The 18,063-nt window shown below is 40.2% G+C and overlaps 1 protein-coding gene across 1 annotated transcript; it reads left to right on the top strand.

The window, feature by feature from the left end:
- Positions 1 to 1,339: 1,339 nt before the first annotated feature.
- Positions 1,340 to 17,284, top strand: LOC128373223 (coiled-coil domain-containing protein 6-like). The gene is made up of 9 exons (XM_053333517.1): positions 1,340 to 1,619; positions 2,779 to 2,928; positions 4,877 to 5,005; positions 6,014 to 6,117; positions 7,241 to 7,401; positions 10,248 to 10,404; positions 12,764 to 12,864; positions 13,864 to 13,985; positions 16,148 to 17,284. Exons 1-9 carry the CDS (start codon positions 1,365 to 1,367, stop codon positions 16,340 to 16,342), a joined length of 1,374 nt encoding a protein of 457 aa, XP_053189492.1. The 5' UTR covers positions 1,340 to 1,364; the 3' UTR covers positions 16,343 to 17,284.
- Positions 17,285 to 18,063: the final 779 nt, after the last annotated feature.

The raw sequence follows: 18,063 nt of genomic DNA, 5'->3' as shown, positions 1-18,063 counted from the left end.
AATTTTTGTGTGTAATGTAATGAATGTACTGGCAGCAGGGTAACAGTGTAATGACAGACAGTGTCCTTCAAAATGTCTGTGTTTCTTTCCCACCAAAGTGTCCTTGAGCAAGAATCTCTAGGGCTGCTTGGAGGCTCTGCGGAGGCAAGCAGTCAAGTTTCAAATAAGGTTATTTCTCTGTATCATAAAGGGGGGGAGTCCAACCTAGGCTCTCATGGATTGATGTATGATTTATTTACATAGCCGCTAACAAGTGGATACTTGCAATATATATTCAACACTTTTTTGCAACTTTATACAACTCACAAAGGGATAAGACTGCTTTATACCAGTACTAGTTACTACTATCATAGTAATACTAGTGGTCCAAAATGAGTGTGGTAGTTTGTTACAGAGGTGGAACACAACAGGGAAATGTTTATTAATTATCCTTTAGACCAGGGGTGTCAAACATATGGCCCGTGAGACATAGCCGGCTCACTAAGAGGTCCAAACTGGCCCACTGGATAACTTTGCAAAGTGTGAAATTTGCAGAAAAGTAGTTTAAATGTTTCTGCTGCTTGAGAGGTTTTCCCACCCCGAGAAGAATACAGTTATCTGAAAGAAACAATGAATACATATTGGGATCATATGTAAACCATTCATATATTAAACATTGTACAAAATGTTGTTAATCACCAGCTTCTGTGCAAATAATCGGAAAGGAACTGAGACAAAATATTGTTGAAATTAATAAACTATCTATTTACAAAACAGATGAGCACCCTGAGATGTCTTATGAAAAATGCGCAGTTATATATACAAAGTTATGTATACGTGGCCCTTGGACTAAAATGAGTTTGACACCCCTGCTTTAGGCTAGATCAGATCTTCCTTTATCATCCTATTCAAAAAAAAAAAGTAAAATACTTGCTGCCAATGCCATGACACTAAATCATCAGTGGGCCCTTAGAGACTCCCATTTGTAGTGCTTCGGTTAAACACAAATGTATTTTTTATAATATACAACGTGTTTATTTTTACTCAGGGACCATCTACACGACAAAAAAGGACAGATGGTCAAAGTAATGCCACAGGACCTACTTGGCCCTCCAGATTTCAGCTAATGAACTGATTTATGATCTGGTAACTCACATGTGCACGGAGCTGATAAAAAAAAAGAAGAAGGATGTATTCAAATGTTTCAGTTTCATTTACCAAGGGGTGCATCATTCATTGGGAGGTACTGGAGACATCCTGATGGTGGCGCTGTGCAGACACGCGTGAAGCAAGGTCACACGGTGTACCAGTGTGCTATCTGCGCTGCTCTCACGCTGCAGCTGCCGTCGTCTTCCCCTCCCCTCGCTCCACACTGTCGCACAGCTATGGCGGACAGCGCAAGCGAGAGCGACACCGACGGAGCGGGGAGTAGCTCGGCCACCCCGATGTCGTCCTGCGCTTCAAATTCGGGGAAACCGAGCATAGTCATTTCACAGTTTCGTCTGGAGGAGCTGACGAACCGCCTGGCCTCGTTACAACAGGAGAATAAAGTTCTTAAAATTGAGCTGGAGACGTTCAAACTCAAGTGCAAAGCCCTGCAGGAGGAGAATCGGGACCTCCGCAAAGCTAGCGTCACCATTGTGAGTAACGTTAGCCAGCACATTAGCTAGATGCTAGCGCCCACGACAATTATTATATTGCATTTGTCAGTAATTTAGCCATGGCCAGTGCTGCTTGTTTTGTGCCAAATACTAAATATTAACCCATTTAACGTGTCACATGTGTACTGTATTTGTAACCCCGATAGTTTGCTAGCTCTACTAACATTAGCAAGGTGGCTAAATTAGCCAGGGAGCTAACACTTGCTAGGTGGCTGGTCAGCGATAGCCAGCCAGCAAGCTTTGTTTTGTTTTTGCGTTGCTAATCTCGGCTAATGTTAGCTAAACGAGCTAAGTTAGAAAAAAGCCGTACAGATGAGCTGTGTGCACCTCACGATGCAAGTTGCCGGACTTGTGTCAGCTGTGTAGCCACTGATGGACATTGTCACTACCTTATATCCAACCAGGATGTGATTACTGGGTGAAAATGAACACCCCAACAGCACTGGCATGGACCAATGCGTCAAATGTCTTGTTGGTCGGTTAATCAGCGTCAAGCTTCATAAAAATGTGTAACCGATCTGGATAGATGGGAAGTATGTAGGCCAAACTTAGCGAGCTAGCCTAATGCCAGCCTCATATGTTGGGGAGTAAGCCACACTGCACCCTGTCCAACCTCTGGGGATGTGTGTGTGTGTGTGTGAGAGAGGCTCATAACTAGATGTAAGGTTTTAGTTTGTCGGCTCTCATTGTTCTTTGATAACGAGCAAATGTCTCCCAGAAGTTAGCTTTGAGGTCAGTGAGGAAATGAGGATGGAGAATTTGAGACTAGTGCCGTATCATCACGGCTGTAATGGTAGCTGTTAAGAGCAGCAGTCTCAACACATGTCATCAGTGTTCCCACAGGTCTCACTCTTCCCCTCTCTGTTAGTAAAACTAAGACACCCATTACTGCAAAAAAAAAACAAAAAAAAAACACCAGTCATCACAGAAAATTCTGCTTCCTGTTTGGCTGGCATACTTCACTGCAGCAGATTTTGGTTGATTCGAGTATGTGTGTTTACAGTAAGTCTGTATGCACAAAAAACTGCTGGTTGTTGCAATGTAATTAAGATAAATATGCAAATCCAACATACTGACGTGCCAGATCGATGACTCTACTTCACCAGTGCTTTCCTCTTCATTTGTCTCTCTGTCACAGCAAGCACGAGCAGAGCAAGAGGAAGAATTTATCAGCAACACCTTGTTTAAGAAGATCCAAGCCCTACAGAAGGAGAAGGAGACCTTGGCGGTCAACTATGAGAAGGAGGAGGAATTTCTCACCAACGAACTGTCAAGGAAACTCATGCATGTGAGTGATGGGAACAGGATGGGGAAAATGCCATTTCGTGTCCACTGGTCAACGTTGATTATACCAGACTTCTTATTTTGTACAATGGAGAATAGCATTAAAGTAGTTTGAACTTACACACTATTTAATGACCTATCACATTAATAACAAATATCACTGTGGTACATAAATGTTTATTTAACACTCTCTTATGCACTGTATTAGGTTACAGTATTGTTTAATGTGAGCTTGCTGGGTGTGTGTGTTTCCTGGCTCACACCCTCCATGTATGAGTGTTCAGCAGCTAGTGCATTATCATCAACTGTATTGGTAGTTGCCTGAAGCCTGGAAAGACTCAAGATGACTTCACTGTGGCTTGTAGCTACTCTAAATGACTCTCAAATTACTCCTCCCGTCTGTCGGTTATTTGGTTCAGTCTGTTTTCCACATCTTATTTTTCCAACTGCAGAGCGCACAGCATGCTCTCACACTTCCAACGGATAACTGTAGGCTGACTAATGATTTGTTGATGTGTATGAAGTGAGAATCTGGAAGGGACACATGCCAGTGCCCCACCAGACCCTGCTTAAGGTCATACAGATGGACTTGTTAGGGATTTTGTTATCTTGCATTCTCACTTAACATGAAACAGGCCTGTATCTGCCCCTGCCTGTAGATGGTTTATAGTGTGTGTGTGTGTGTATCCAGAGGCATGTTTTACACTCCTGTGATGATAGAGGGAGAACTGAGGAAATGTGGTGATTTATTTTACTGGGTGTGTGTGTGATTTGCTCCTGTGCTGAAGCTCTCGTTTTTAAACAATTTTGTCTGACTTTCCATTTTACCTGACATTTCCTTTTTGGTGATGGACGTTTTGTTCAAGTTGTCAGTAGCCAAATGACGCAAGTGCCTCAGGAGAGATTTGAACACTTCAGCTCATTTTATGACCTACACACTGTCAATTTGATGTACAATGTAATTTGCCTTCCCCTTTCTGATATCTTTTTAAGTGCCAAATTTATAGAGTTTTCTTTTTGAGAGCACCCTGATAAAATGTCTAAAACTGTTTTGGCTATATTATATTACTAATGCATGAGAAAATGATTGGGAAAAACCTTCACACAGTTACTTATATGTACACACACAAACTCAGAGGATTTGTTGCTTACAAACAGCTTGAAAAGACAGAAGAACCCAAGTGGGATAAAACATCTCTGGAAGGTGTCCTTAGGTTGAAAATGACACACTTCAGATCCGCTATACATCACACAACACAGTTGGGTGGAGGCGTTTTATACAATAGCTGTGATGGTAGTTGGATTGGCTAAAGGGAGGCACATTATCAAAACAACTCCTCCAAATTGTCAGTGTGTTAATTAGAGGAAAAATGGCTGCACTGGGTGTGGCAAAACTTGGTGCCTGTTCTTCAGCCAGAATACTCCAGAGCGGTCTGTATGAATGTAGTCATTGTAAGTTAAAACAATGTTGTTGTTGTGAGGTGTTGTACCTCTTCCCAGCATAATGGAAATGGTTATTTTTCCCTCTCCAGTCTTTTCCTATAAATGAGTGTGCATCCCTCTCCCCATAATGAGTAATCGCTTATATAATCCATTAAACAGCCATCCGATTTGGAATCAGTGCTGAGCCGCACCCTTTCTTTGTATTGGTTTACTGCCAAAGGTGGTTACTTTTGTTGCCAGATCCTTATTTTACACAGTTTATTCCTTTGGGAAGTTAAACCACGAATCTGATAGAATTGTAATATTGGCTTCCTGTTTGGTTTGACTGTCAATGTGTAAGCTTAAATGTGATGACCTGACAACAGTGTGTTTGTTCACTGTGGTCATCAAATAGTTTTTATGTGACTCACCGTGAGCCTCTTCTTGTGCTCTTGCTCCTCTCCCTATTCTCCCATCTCTTATTTTCTTCTGTCCCTGCTCTATCCTCCTCTTTTTTTTTTCAATCCCAGCTCCAGCATGAGAAGGCAGAGTTGGAGCAGCACTTGGAGCAGGAGCAGGAGTTCCAGGTTAACAAGCTCATGAAAAAGATCAAGAAGATGGAGAATGAAACAATTTCAAAGCAGCTAACCCTCGAACAGGTAAACTTATCGTGGTAGTACAAGAACATTTCAGCGTCAAGTGTGGAACAACATGTCCCTGAACTCTCATGTCATGTTATTGTAGTAGTATGACATGCCAAAGGCTCACCATCTTTAACTTTTCCCACTGAATGTTCACTGGAAAAAAACATTTTTGGTCTGTGGCCGAGCCAAACACATGTGTTGAAGCCACTCCATAATATTTCCATGCTCTAGTGATGGGATTTTACAGTGTATCCATCCATTCATTGTTGCTCACTTGTTAATGTCATTTGTCAAAGTGATTTTTTTGTAATGTTACTTTGCATTTTGACTATACAGAGCTTAACAGCTGATATGTTTACAAACATATGACTTAATTTCACCTTGGGTTGTGTGATGTGACCAAAATCTCACACACATCCTTATTTTAACATGATTCTTGTGTAGGGGGTAAAAGAGGTTAGTGATGTTTGGGTCTGTTGTGGGGACCATCTAAGGCATAATTTGCAAAGTATGGTTTTCTGGTCAGTGTCAGACTTCTCATATCCAAACCACGTCCATGTGACACAAGTAACCCCTTTTTTTAAAAAGTGTCATTTTCTGCCTTTCTTTTTTTTTCTGCTGTAGTTAAATTGTACTAAAACTGCGGTGCATACTGAAATGTAAATTTAGTGTACCATTAAACCCCTACAGAGAGAATAACATGAAACGGTAGATGTTTTTCACACAGTATACATGGTCATATTGCGCAACTCTAATTTCAAAAGAAAAGCACTAATGGTTAGCTTATTTGATATCATTTGGCAATAAAAGAGCCTTTACAGACTATCCTGCTTTGTTGTTCTGTCACTATGTCTCACTCACAAGCAGGCGTAGGGACTGTAACTCAATGAACTAGAAGCTTATCAGGACAAAGACCTTGGGTTTGCTCTACAGTGTGTTTGTGTGCGGTCTTTTGAACGCATATAGATATCATGGTTTTTCTATCTCTTAATGTCAGTCTCTGTTGTTGTTTTCATCCTCCAGTTGAGACGGGAGAAGATCGACCTTGAGAACACATTAGAGCAGGAACAAGAAGCCCTAGTCAACAGACTCTGGAAACGGATGGACAAACTGGAGGCTGAGAAAAGGTATATAATGATCATACTACGCATTTTACCATTGTACTATCTAGACATGGCGGACCTCTTACAGTGTATGCATTGAAGGCCTGGATTTAAATCTTGTTTAAGGCCATTTCCATACATGAACATGTTTAAACATCAATAAAGTTGCAACAGATTTTTGTTTTCAGTAGACTCATATTTTGAGTTATTGATCAAATATATATCATGTGATAAATGAACACAAATGCCCATCACTTGTACCCAATGCCCAGTGTGTCATCTTTTAGTTGCTTTTTTTATGGACTGAACAACACTTAAATAAAAACCCAATTGGATTTAGTTTCTAATAATATGTTGTAGATGTTGCAAATTCCTGCACTGCGGAATCTGAAACCTACAAATGTTTGGCATTTATTTCATAGATGATATGTGATTAATTAATCAGATTGATGTTGATTAATTTTCCATGGATTGAATACTCAATAAAGCGGCTTCAGCACTAGTCATAAATATTAAACCTGCTTAGTTGGCAGTGATACAAACCAAATGAAAATACTCTACTTACATTCTAAATATGTAATAATATAAATATTTCACTTTGTTTAAAACTTGTCTGCAGTGGCAGTGCAGCTGTGATATTCCAAGAAGTTTTTACTTACATGAAGATAGATGCAGGACTGATAGCAGGTTTTAGCTACATTTTGCTGATGTTGTAACAATCCTTTGTCTCTCTTGAGCCTTTTTTCTGTCTCTGTCATACACAGAAATTCACACAGTGAAAACAAATGACTCCACTTCAGTGATGATGCAGACAAGAATTACCAATAATTTCTGATTTATATGAAACATTTCAGGATAATGTTTTTAGAAGAGTAAATTATATTAGGCTAAACAATTACCTCCTGATGGCCTGATAATATCTGTAATGTGACAGTAATTTCAAATTGCAGCCATTTTCAATCTTAGGGTGCGACAAATGAGAAAAGGATGAAAAAGTGTTTGACTTTTCAGATTTGAGTAAACAGTCCATCTAGGATTATATTACAGTTAGAGGATCTCAAAAAGAGTTTTTATTCTGAAATTAATAAGGTGTTTTTCTGTTCTGATTCTTATTATAATATTTGTCTTATGTATTTTTCTAAACCAGAATCCTTCAGGAGAAGCTGGACCAGCCAGTGTCAGCCCCTCCCTCCCCAAGAGATGTTTCCATGGAGATAGACTCACCAGAGAACATGATGCGGCATATCCGCTTCCTGAAGAATGAGGTGGAGAGGCTTAAGAAAAGCCTGCGCACCACTGAGCTGCAGCGTAAGTGGCCTCTCACACTGTCACATGATCCAAGGGGGCGTTTGCTCTGTAGTGGCAGGTGCCCTCAAGTGGTGATGAAGGATGTGGTCGGAAAAACGGATCCTCCGTTTAGAGATGAGGGGCAAATTCACCCTACACCCAGACTGGGCTTGTTTTACATAGACTAGAAAGAACTGGATACTTTCATGCCCGTCTGACACAGTTGATAGTAGTGTCATTAGGTCCTTGTTGTCCATTGGTCATCTTACATCTGAAGACATGTCATGGTATATGAAGTGGAGCAGTTCAATAGTCAAGAACAAGCCTCTCAGAAAAGTACATTATGTATGGTCACAATCACCCTTTTTCCTTCTTGAAAGAGGTGCCTCTGATATCTGAGCTTTATCTTGATGTAATTGAGTCACTGAAATGTACTTACCCCAAACAAATTCTGTCTGCTCTGAAATGAAATTATTGCTATTGTTTCTTGCAGACGGTATTCCCTACTTTCCATTAGATTTACATACACACATCTCTCAGAATGTGGCAAAAACATGAGGATGGACAGTCACTAACCTTACAGTCTACACCTGTGGTCCATTCCTGTTACTTCTGTTGGTGTAGAAACTTATGACGTATAAAATATTTAAGGTCCTTACTTTTGAGTTGCTAAACAGCTCAACTGTTGCACTGTATATATTACATACACTGGTGCTGCAGGAAATGCATTTGCTAGTAGATACCATGAGCAGGTTTCATGGTGATTGTGAAATGATATCTTGCTGGTGCATTCAATATCTGATACTTGGAGCAATCTTTTTAATGCATGAAACCATTATGCACATGATCTGTTCCATGACGTCCACTTATGCTTCTGCTTTGTTTAACAGTTTTTTTTTAAAATGGCTAGTAACTTGAACGTTATGTGGGAAGTGACTCTTAAGTCTAGGATAGGATAGTCAGGCAGATTTTGATACCATTTGATGGAGCCAGACTAACAGCTAATGCATCTGGATGCATCTGCAGTCCAGCTCCGCTCCGGCAGTCCGGAGTCCTCCGGAGCACATACACAGTTTCTATTTTTGCCGGATGCCGGATCATGGCGCAGCAATTCAGCACAGAGCAGATAGTGGCGGACAGGAAGTCAAGCACAAATACAAAATAAAAACATCCAGTTTCAAAATAAAATACACTGTGTTCACGGCGGATCATATTTCCCAGCACTATACCTTGAAAATGACAAGGCAGATCAACAGGTTTAGCAGTAATTGTTTCCCTGTTTCCAGTCTGTGTGCTTAGCTGGCTGTAGTCTTACATTTAGAAAGTAAGCATATTTCCCAAAATGTCTAACTATTCTTCAAAAGACAACATCAGGGAAAATCCACTGACGGCTTAAACAAAAATGCAATTTAATGACATTGTTTGCCTAAAACATGATGCCACTCATAGAGGCATATGGAGAGAGCACGACCTGGGAAGGCTTGTGGTTCTTGGAGGTGAAATCCAAACTCGTCCAGTGCATTATCATCTGCGTTTGCAGGCACACTGACATAAGAGCTTTTCACGTGTTATGATTTACACTGAATGACACACCATTATTCTGCCCTTTCCTTGTTTTGGTCACTAGAGGGAGTTGTCCGTCCAACCTTTATTACATGGTTTGAGAAGTCGAATGAAGGAGCAAAACAGTATTGCCACTTTAAGAAAAAAACAACCTCACTTCACAGCTCCTTTCATACATGTACTGTGAAGTTATGTGGACATTACCTGGAGGAGCTTTATGTGAGAATGCAAATATCCAAATCTGTTTGACCAGATATGACCCTGCTATCCCTCTAATACAAAATCAATGTGATTTCCGATTGAGCTCATGTGTGAATGCAGCAGGTCATTTTCTGGAGAATTCACAGTGAGCAAGTGGGTGTGTTGATGACTTCTCAGTCATGCATCTGGCGATGGATAAACACTGCAGCCAGCTAAGCTACATTGTTTTGACTGGGCCTGAACGCTCTACTGTGAAGCTAGAGCTACTGGGATTTTATTTCATGTCATCTCTTGTAAAATGACAGCAGATTTATTTCCTGTGAAAAGCTTAAAAATGCTGGCTTACAAGCGCAGCATACCTTTTGCATCATGTCCTGCCTTCTCCACCCTTGCCTAAACCAGACAAAGTATTTCCAGTAGACGAGAAGGCGGTTGACACGGACGGTCTCTTGTTTTGTGCTACATGTGTGAAAGGGCAACTCCGGATAATGTCTGAACCTGATTCTCCTGTGATTGTCTGTAGTTTATATGAGAAAACGGCTCCTGACATTGCTTCCCTTTATTATAATCTATTGAGTTACTACAGACTGGCATTGACCCACTTTCAGTTCCTTTTTGAATCAGAACGAACACTGTACTGCAATAACAAGCAAGGATTTTGAAGGAGATGATGTCCATTTCTGGGATAAAGCTCTTTATTTTCATTTGTACAGGTGCAATGATATTACACATTCATTGTTCATGTTTTTATACAGTGGCCAGGATGTGAACTTGTCAATAAACCTGCAATGGTTTGTCAATTAATCTATTGATGGAAATAAAAATTAATCTGCAGCTATTTTGATAATGGATAAATGGTTAACTTATTTCAAGCAAAAATGGCAACAGCTTTTCTTTGTCTAGTACATATTACATTGTGAATGTGAATGTGAGGTGTGGACTGTCGGGAAAAACAACACATTTCATGACATCGCCTTAGGCTCAGGCATGTTATGATAGCCATCTTTCATTATTTTTTTGATGATAAATCAAACAAAGTGTTAGTTGCAGCCCAGCTTGACAATGTCTTGTCTGATGTCATTCTTTCTGTTTTTCCCTCCCAGACACAGAGAAACGTGCCCAGTACATAGAGGAGGAGCGACACATGAGGGAGGAGAACATCCGGCTGCAGAGAAAGCTTCAGAGAGAAATGGAGCGCAGGGAGGCCCTATGCAGACAGCTGTCGGAGAGTGAATCTAGTCTGGAGATGGACGATGAGAGGTAGAGGATGGGGGCACATGATAGGACCGATGGGTGCAAAATCACGTCACATGCATCAGCAGATACACGGCTGACATTGCTGATTGGATGAAGGGGGCTTGAACCTGTGAGAATGAAAAGATGAAGGCACAAAAGAGAGAGGAATACAAAAAGCAGGCATGTGTGCCACCTCAGCACACAGCAGCTGCTCTCCCTGTTGCCAGTCATTGTTAGTGATGTTTTCTGCCTTTTTAGCGATTAGCAAATTAACAACATGGTGTCCGTTAGGCAAGGTTGTTGTCAAACACACAAACCACCCAGCTTAAACAGCTCCACACTGCCTCAGTATTTTTTTCTTTTTAGATGTTTTGAATGTTTAATACATGCAGTTCTAATTCAGGCCGATGCTGCCAGGATTACTTCAGAAACCAGTGTTTACTCTGCACACAATAATTAGCAGTGGTGTAATTTCATTTTACCAGATATGTGTTATCTTGTTGTAACTGAAAATGGACCCAAATTATCACCATTTAGGCAAAGACTGCCTTCTCTCTTTAAGTGAACAGTTTATTAGAACTCCTGTTTCTGATTCCTCTTACTGCTGGCAGTTATCACCTGGTAGCTCAGGCAGCCCAGTGCTACCAAGATGGCCCACATCCAAGCTTAAATCTAGACAGGACTTTCAGGGGTGAAATGATTACTCGAGTAATTTGAATAATTACATTACAAAAAATGATCGAGGCAATTTTTCTTGAATCAAGGCTTTGTTTAATTCAAATCACTCGCATTATATGACATGCTCTACTTGTGTTTCAAACGGATGGTTATTACTAACACCCATTGCGTAAAGTAAAGGGTGGATTTCTATCGCTTATTTGTACGTCAACCTTGTTGTTCTAGTTAGTGAACTAGCAGCTTCTGCCTGCTTAGAAGATCTCACAGTCTGAAGTAGAGCTGGGGAGAGGGGCTGGGTGAGGTTGACCTCAGGTCTCTACACCGAACACCTGTTGAAACAAATCAACAGTTTTGTGATTTGCATTTTTCTTTTGTTTTATTTATTGTTCTGACAGCTCAGGTCCCATTAAACAACAACAAAAAAAAACTCTTTTCGTGAAGCATGCATACATTTGTATGTTTTTTTTGTTAAAGCTATCTGATCTGTTTTTTTACATTGAAATGTTTCATTTAATATTACTTTGACAGCTCAGAGATGCTCAAACAGTAACCTGTTTGTGTACTTTTTTGCATTGTCAATTGAAATAATGTTCTGTTTTTAAATGAAGGGGTGGAAATTCATTTTTTAAAATCCGATTAATCGAAAACATTGACTGATTAATTAATGATATTCTATCTCCCTTAGTGTCATCTTGTACAGTAAATACTGCACTGACATTATTACTTGTCATGTCAGTGTCCTTTTTATTTACCTATTTATTTTTTGTTCATTAAGCTTTTATATTCTTTGTGCTCCTGATTTCTAATGCACCTTTATAGCTTTTTAAAAAGATATAATAGATATAATAACATAATATATAATAGCAAGATATTTATTTTTGATTTGTTTATTCGTTTTTTGGAAAGGGAGAGAAATGGGTATGTCATGCAACAAAGGTCCCTGCCTGGCTGGAATCAAACCAGGGATGTTGTGGTTATGGCTTTCAGCTGCGGGGGCAATTCACAGTTCACATTTGCACCAGTACCTGAATTTCTGCACCAGTACCCTTTTTTGATACTTTACTCTCTTAAATAACAAAATTGTTGTAAAAGTCAAAACATGTCAATTTCAACATTATTTATTTAGAATATTTAGTTGTAACACACCACACTAAACGAAACCCCTCCCTACCTTCCCCTCCCCTCCCAAACTCACCAATGAAAACCTGTAGCCAGCCAGTCTCCAGGGCATAGCATGACAACGCTACACTATACTATTTGTATTTCAGAGTGACCGTATCTGTTATCAACTCATAAGGAATATTATCAGTATTTAATTGAATACATTCAATTGAACACGCCCTCAAGGTCGCAAAATGTGTCTCGTTAGTACAGACATTATTAGGTGAGAGCTCAGAGTTCAGTACCAAACCCTATTAAGGGTACAGCTATTAAGGTCACCAGATAGAGAGAATTTAGTGAAGTACAATTTTCATGGTTGACTTCGATGCCAGTTAGGTGAAAAAAAAGTTGAAGTATTATAAAATAGTTTTTCACCCTGCATTCAGCAGGGGTTATCAGTTAGTATCCAGATTGATGTTGCACATGAACCTCTTTTCTTTTTCTCTACTTAAACTTTCTCTTCTCTCTACTTCAAGTTTGTCTTTGTGGACTTCCTTTAAACAATTCACTGAATTTTTATTAACTGGTCATCTTGTCCTCTCAGGTACTTCAACGAGATGTCTGCGCAGGGTTTGCGAGCAAGGACCGTGTCCAGCCCGATCCCCTACACCCCCTCTCCCAGCTCCAGCAGACCCATATCACCTGGTAGGTGTATTGAAGTTTGCCACTGTTTATGTTAAACAGTAGAGAGAAAGAACTGGCGTCGCAACAATAAAAAGCACCTTTTTATTATCCGTTGCTTGGACTTGGTGCCAGAAAACAAGCTTTATCTTTTCTCCAGTTCTTGTCTTGTCTGGAACAAACAGTCATTAACAATAACGTCAGTGTAGCCATAAAGAAATCACAGTGGCTATCTAATCAAATCCACCTCTTGCTCTCCTGTATTATACACCTCACAGCATCTAAAATCTTTATGCCTTCAAATCAGGAGGATCATAAAAACTTCCCATGCTTGCGTAATAAATTCATTTTTATGATTACTAAGAACAATTCATAAAGGAAGGTGAAATGTTAATAGATTCAGTATTCTAGTGGAGTCAACTACTGAACTGCTGTACACAAAAAACAAAGTTGTTTTTTTAAGTATATCACATTTGAAACAAATTTACCCAAACATATTGGATAGTAACTGCAAATCAGTAGAAGTCATAGTATATCCCCACCTTCCCACTTTTTTCCCACTGCTAAATCTACTTAACCATGTTTGGTATTATTCACCAAGATATCAGATTACAGTCTAAAGATTTGCACAGTGATAGAACAGACTTCAGGTGACAGAGCGCTGCTGATTTTCTGTTCTGTCAGAATTATATTCACCTGTCATCCTTGCTTTAAGTAACCCTGCAAACAGGTGTTAACATGTAAAGAAATAAACAACACCTAGAGTTGAAGTCAGAGTTAATTAGTGTGACTGGCGCGCAGGTGGTCGAGTGGTTAGAGTGCATGCCACGTAAACAGCCGACCCTGGTTCGAATCCCAGCCGGAGGTCCTTTGCTTCATGTCACACCCCCCCCTCTCTCTCTCTCCCATGTTTCCTGTCTGTCTACTGCTAAATAAAGGCGTCTATGCCGAAAAAAATAGTGTGACTTGTACAAAAGTGCAGATCTGAAATTTTCTTTTCCTGTCTTCCTGTCTCTGTCATAGGTCTCTCATATGGCAGCCACACAGTTGGCTTCACCCCACCAGCGACACTGTCTAGAGCTGCCATCTCCCACTACAACACCCCTGCCCTGCACGTCCACGGAAGTTCCTCTCACGCTGTAGCGGTAAGTCACATCCAGTAACCAAACATCTGACACACTGTTTTTTCAGAATCTGTTTTTTTCCATTTCATTTTCCATTTTACTGTAGTTGTCTGGAGTTTTCAAACCAGGGCTCAAAGTGTAAAATGTTTGAGGATCCCATAAAGGTTTTTTTGCCCCAATTAAAATGTGAAAATAAGCAATTTAGAAGAATAACTTAAAAATTGTTGTATTGCAAAATTGCTAATAATAATAACCCTAACCCATAATAATAATAAATGAATCAAATATGATTGATTGATTTTTTTATTAACATGTCATGCACCAGAAGTGCCCAGCCCAAATGGGCGTACAAGAGCACATAATAATTTTATATTTTGAGCTCAGGCACATTAAAAGAGGGAATCTTTTTGTACCTATACAGGGGATTGATTGAGATGTTCGACTATTAACGGCCTCTGTTGCTAAAGCCTTGTTTAACCTAAAGTTCCAGGTGCCAGTATTCTTAAACTTAGAAATTTAAGTCTTGTTGGCATCCTGTTTGTTTCCTAAAGCAATGAGGAAGAGTTCTCACTGACCCAGCTTTTCTGTACCTGGTGATTATTCCAGAGTTACATAATATATGTTCTTCTGTCTCTAACTTGTTATCATTCTCATGGGAACTCTGCCAGTTTCATGCTGTTGAGGTCACTGTGACGGAGGCCTTCACTGGAACTCTGAGACATCTCCTGTTATGATTTTGTTTCGTACAAGTTTGACTCAGTATTTTTAATTACCTTTAACCCCTTTTTATCTATCATCCAAATCTTTGACCCAGTATTACCTCAAAATATGTTACGTGTAGGGAAAAACAAATTGAAGGAACAGTGTGTAGTATTTAGGGAGATCCATAAGTAGAAATTAAATACAATTTTCATAAGTCTTTAGTTTTAATTAGTGTACAATCACCTGGAAAAAAAGAATGGTTGTGTTTTCATTATCTTAGAATGAAACAAGCCCTTTATATCTACAGAGGGTGCAGGTTCTCCTCATTGGAGCCTGCCATGTTGCAACACCATGGTGCTACAATAGCACAGAATAGACTGACTCTAGAGAGGACCTTTTTATGTTTTTCGTGAGTTTCAGGGCCACCATAGGCTCTTCTACACATTTAAAGAGGAGGGTGAAGGTGAGGGGTTATCAGCTGTTTGCAATCTGCAACCTCACCGCTAGATGTCACTAAATCCTACACATTGGTCCATCAAAATGAGCAAAGCAGAATTACGTGGCACTTTGGGTGGGGGGTGGGGGCGCAAGCAAGTACTTCCAATTTCATGCTAGGCACTTGACATCCTGAGAATCCGTGATGCTTTAGAGGCCTAAATAATCCTGGTTTTGGGAACTGTCTCACCAGTGTTTACTGAACACTTCAGTGTGATTAGCACCCTTGTTATTGCTCTCTTGACTGAACTCCATGGCAGTAGCAAGACATAAAGCCATATTTATGTACAGACATTACAGAATTATTGATTAACTTAACAATAATAATAATAATAATAGTATTTAAGTTACTTTCAATGCAGCTTATTCCTTCCATATTTAAAGCTTTCCCACTCTTTCAAGTCCTTATAGACCCCCGTCTCTCGAGTTTTCACCCTCTCTCATACTCAATCATTTTCCCTTGTTGCATGTGGATTGCGCAGACCACATCTTTCCATCATCACTCAGCCCACCCAGAAGCAAAACTTTGAAATAAGTCTGTCTGGGTGATCAGAACATCAGACAGATTACATTTTTCTCTAAACTGCTTCTTTCTTTTCTTTCTTTTCTTCTGGCTGGATTGTAGTTGTCAGGTCACAACCAATAGCTAATAGGAGGAAAACGTGACTGCGACGAGTAACCCCATCCATTCACAATCTTATTTTCCTTCAGTAGCTTGTAACCTTGGAAACATTGTCCCACAAAACACATTGCCACAGTTGCCTCTCTTTTTTTTTTTTTTTTTACCTCAAAGCAAAGAAATGAATACAATTATATGACAGTATCCTCATGTGACATTGGTTGGGCTAACTTTCTCTAAAGACCTCAGTTTGAAAACCCCATTTCTGTAACAAATGTTTAGAATACAGCCATCCAGTTTACATACGATATATTTATTCATGTTTTTTCTTTCTTCCTTTCTTTCTCTCTCTCTCTCTCTCTTATAGAGGCCCTCCCCAAGAAGAAGCACCAGCCCTGACAAATTCAAACGTCCAACACCCCCGCCCTCCCCCAACACGCACTCAGGGGCCCAGCAGCCTCAGCCTCCGCTACCCCCACCAGCCCAGCCCATGGTTCAGTCCATGTCCTCCCCGGCAGCTATGTCGCAGCACGCAGCACAGCAGCCTCCCTCCCAGCCTTAACGCCACACACAGTCTCTGTCTTTGCGTGTGAGCGCACCCACTGAATGCCACGACGCTACCGCAACAGCAGCTTCCATCATTAACAGCTCTGGAAGTGAAGTTTCTTACTCTTTACCAACTCCACAAAAGAATCAGCTTCAAAAGTTTTCGAGGGGAGAGAAACGACGGCAGCGCACCCTCAGTGAAGCAAGTCGCCTGCCAAATCCACGCGTGGCGTTACTTAACTTCTCTTAAAAGGAATGGATGGACTGAAAAATAATCGCTTCTGGGATTTGTAGGCCAATTATCTGTTCCACATTATGTCTTGTACATGTTATGTTTTTTTTGTTGTTTTTTTTTTTTTTTTCTTTGCTTGGGACTTTAGCTGGTTGGATTGTTGTTGTGGCGCTTCTAAGATAGCACAAACAGCACATACAGTATGTGTCATGGTGGTGTTTTCTGATAGGTTGGATGTTTTGATCAGTTGATGGATGTATGGTTAGAGAAATTGATGAATTGATAAATGGATGTGGTCAATTCTTTTAATGCCTATAATATGACACTCGATTGCAGTAATGTCCTCCACTCCAGCTCACCCCACTCCCTTTGTCTCCGAGGCAGTGTAAACAATTCACCCGGACTCTAACTTTAACACAGCAATTGATTAGGTCAACAAAAGGTGTCATGGAAGACTGCTGGGAGTATCCATTTTAGGGCATTGATCAAACAGAGCTCGTGCCACAGTTATTTTTGTTCCTGAAAACATTCAAAGCTCTGCTGCTCTACGGTTAAAATGAAAACGAAAAAAAAAAACCCATCAAGGAGGATGGACACTGGTACATAAACCACAGATAAATGTCGCCTTTTGAGGTGTTTAAAATGTAGTCTGAGGTGTTACAACTTAGTCATGTACTCAGTCTCTTCTCTGCTCTCTCTCTCTGCTCTCTCTCTCTCTCTGCTCTCTCTCTGCTCTCTCTCTCTCTGCTCTCTCTTTCTCTGCTCTCTCTCTCTCTCTCTCTCTCTCTGCTCTCGCTCTCTCTCTTCTCTCTCTGCTCTCGCTCTCTCGCTCTCTCTCTCTCTCTCTCTCTCTGCTCTCTGCTCTCTCTCGCTCGCTCTGCTCTCACTCTCTCTCTCTCTCTCTCTCTCTCTCTCTGCTCTCTCTCGCTCTGCTCTCGCTCTCTCTCTCTCTCTCTCTCGTGTATTTCTGAAAGCTTCTATCATCCTTATGGATATTCCTCATCAGAAAAAGGAAAAAAAAACATAATGCTCTTTACACTAAATATACATACTGCTAAAACATTCTAAATGAATGGTACTGTTGAACTAAATTTCTATGTATGATTAAAGCTCTTGAGATGACAACTTACGTTTTTAATTGTCAGTTTTATGGATAGCATTTGTGTTATTTGTAATGCGAGAACTATGAGAAATAGTTTAATATTGACAACTGTTGCCCCCCCCCCCCCCCACACCAAGACGACAGACTGTAATTTCATGCACAGCGTGAGTTTAACATATTCTAACAGATGTACAGTTTCACAGTTAGATTGGTCTTTTTGTGCATTTAGCTTCACTGCAAACTACTGTGTGGAAATCATTCCATCACATCAAACCCCTTCAGTAGTTGATGGAAAATGTTTGTGCCTTTTTTTAAATAAAGCCGTACCATCAAACCACTCAACCTATCTGAGAAGGCAAAAAAAATGTTAACATTTCTCATTTAATGTTAAACTGACTAGATG

Source organism: Scomber japonicus, chromosome 14 (genome assembly GCF_027409825.1).
Source record: "Scomber japonicus isolate fScoJap1 chromosome 14, fScoJap1.pri, whole genome shotgun sequence".
NCBI lineage: Eukaryota > Metazoa > Chordata > Actinopteri > Scombriformes > Scombridae > Scomber > Scomber japonicus.
The sequence above is the reverse complement of the archived record's forward strand: the minus strand, read 5'-3'. Positions and strand labels throughout refer to the sequence as shown.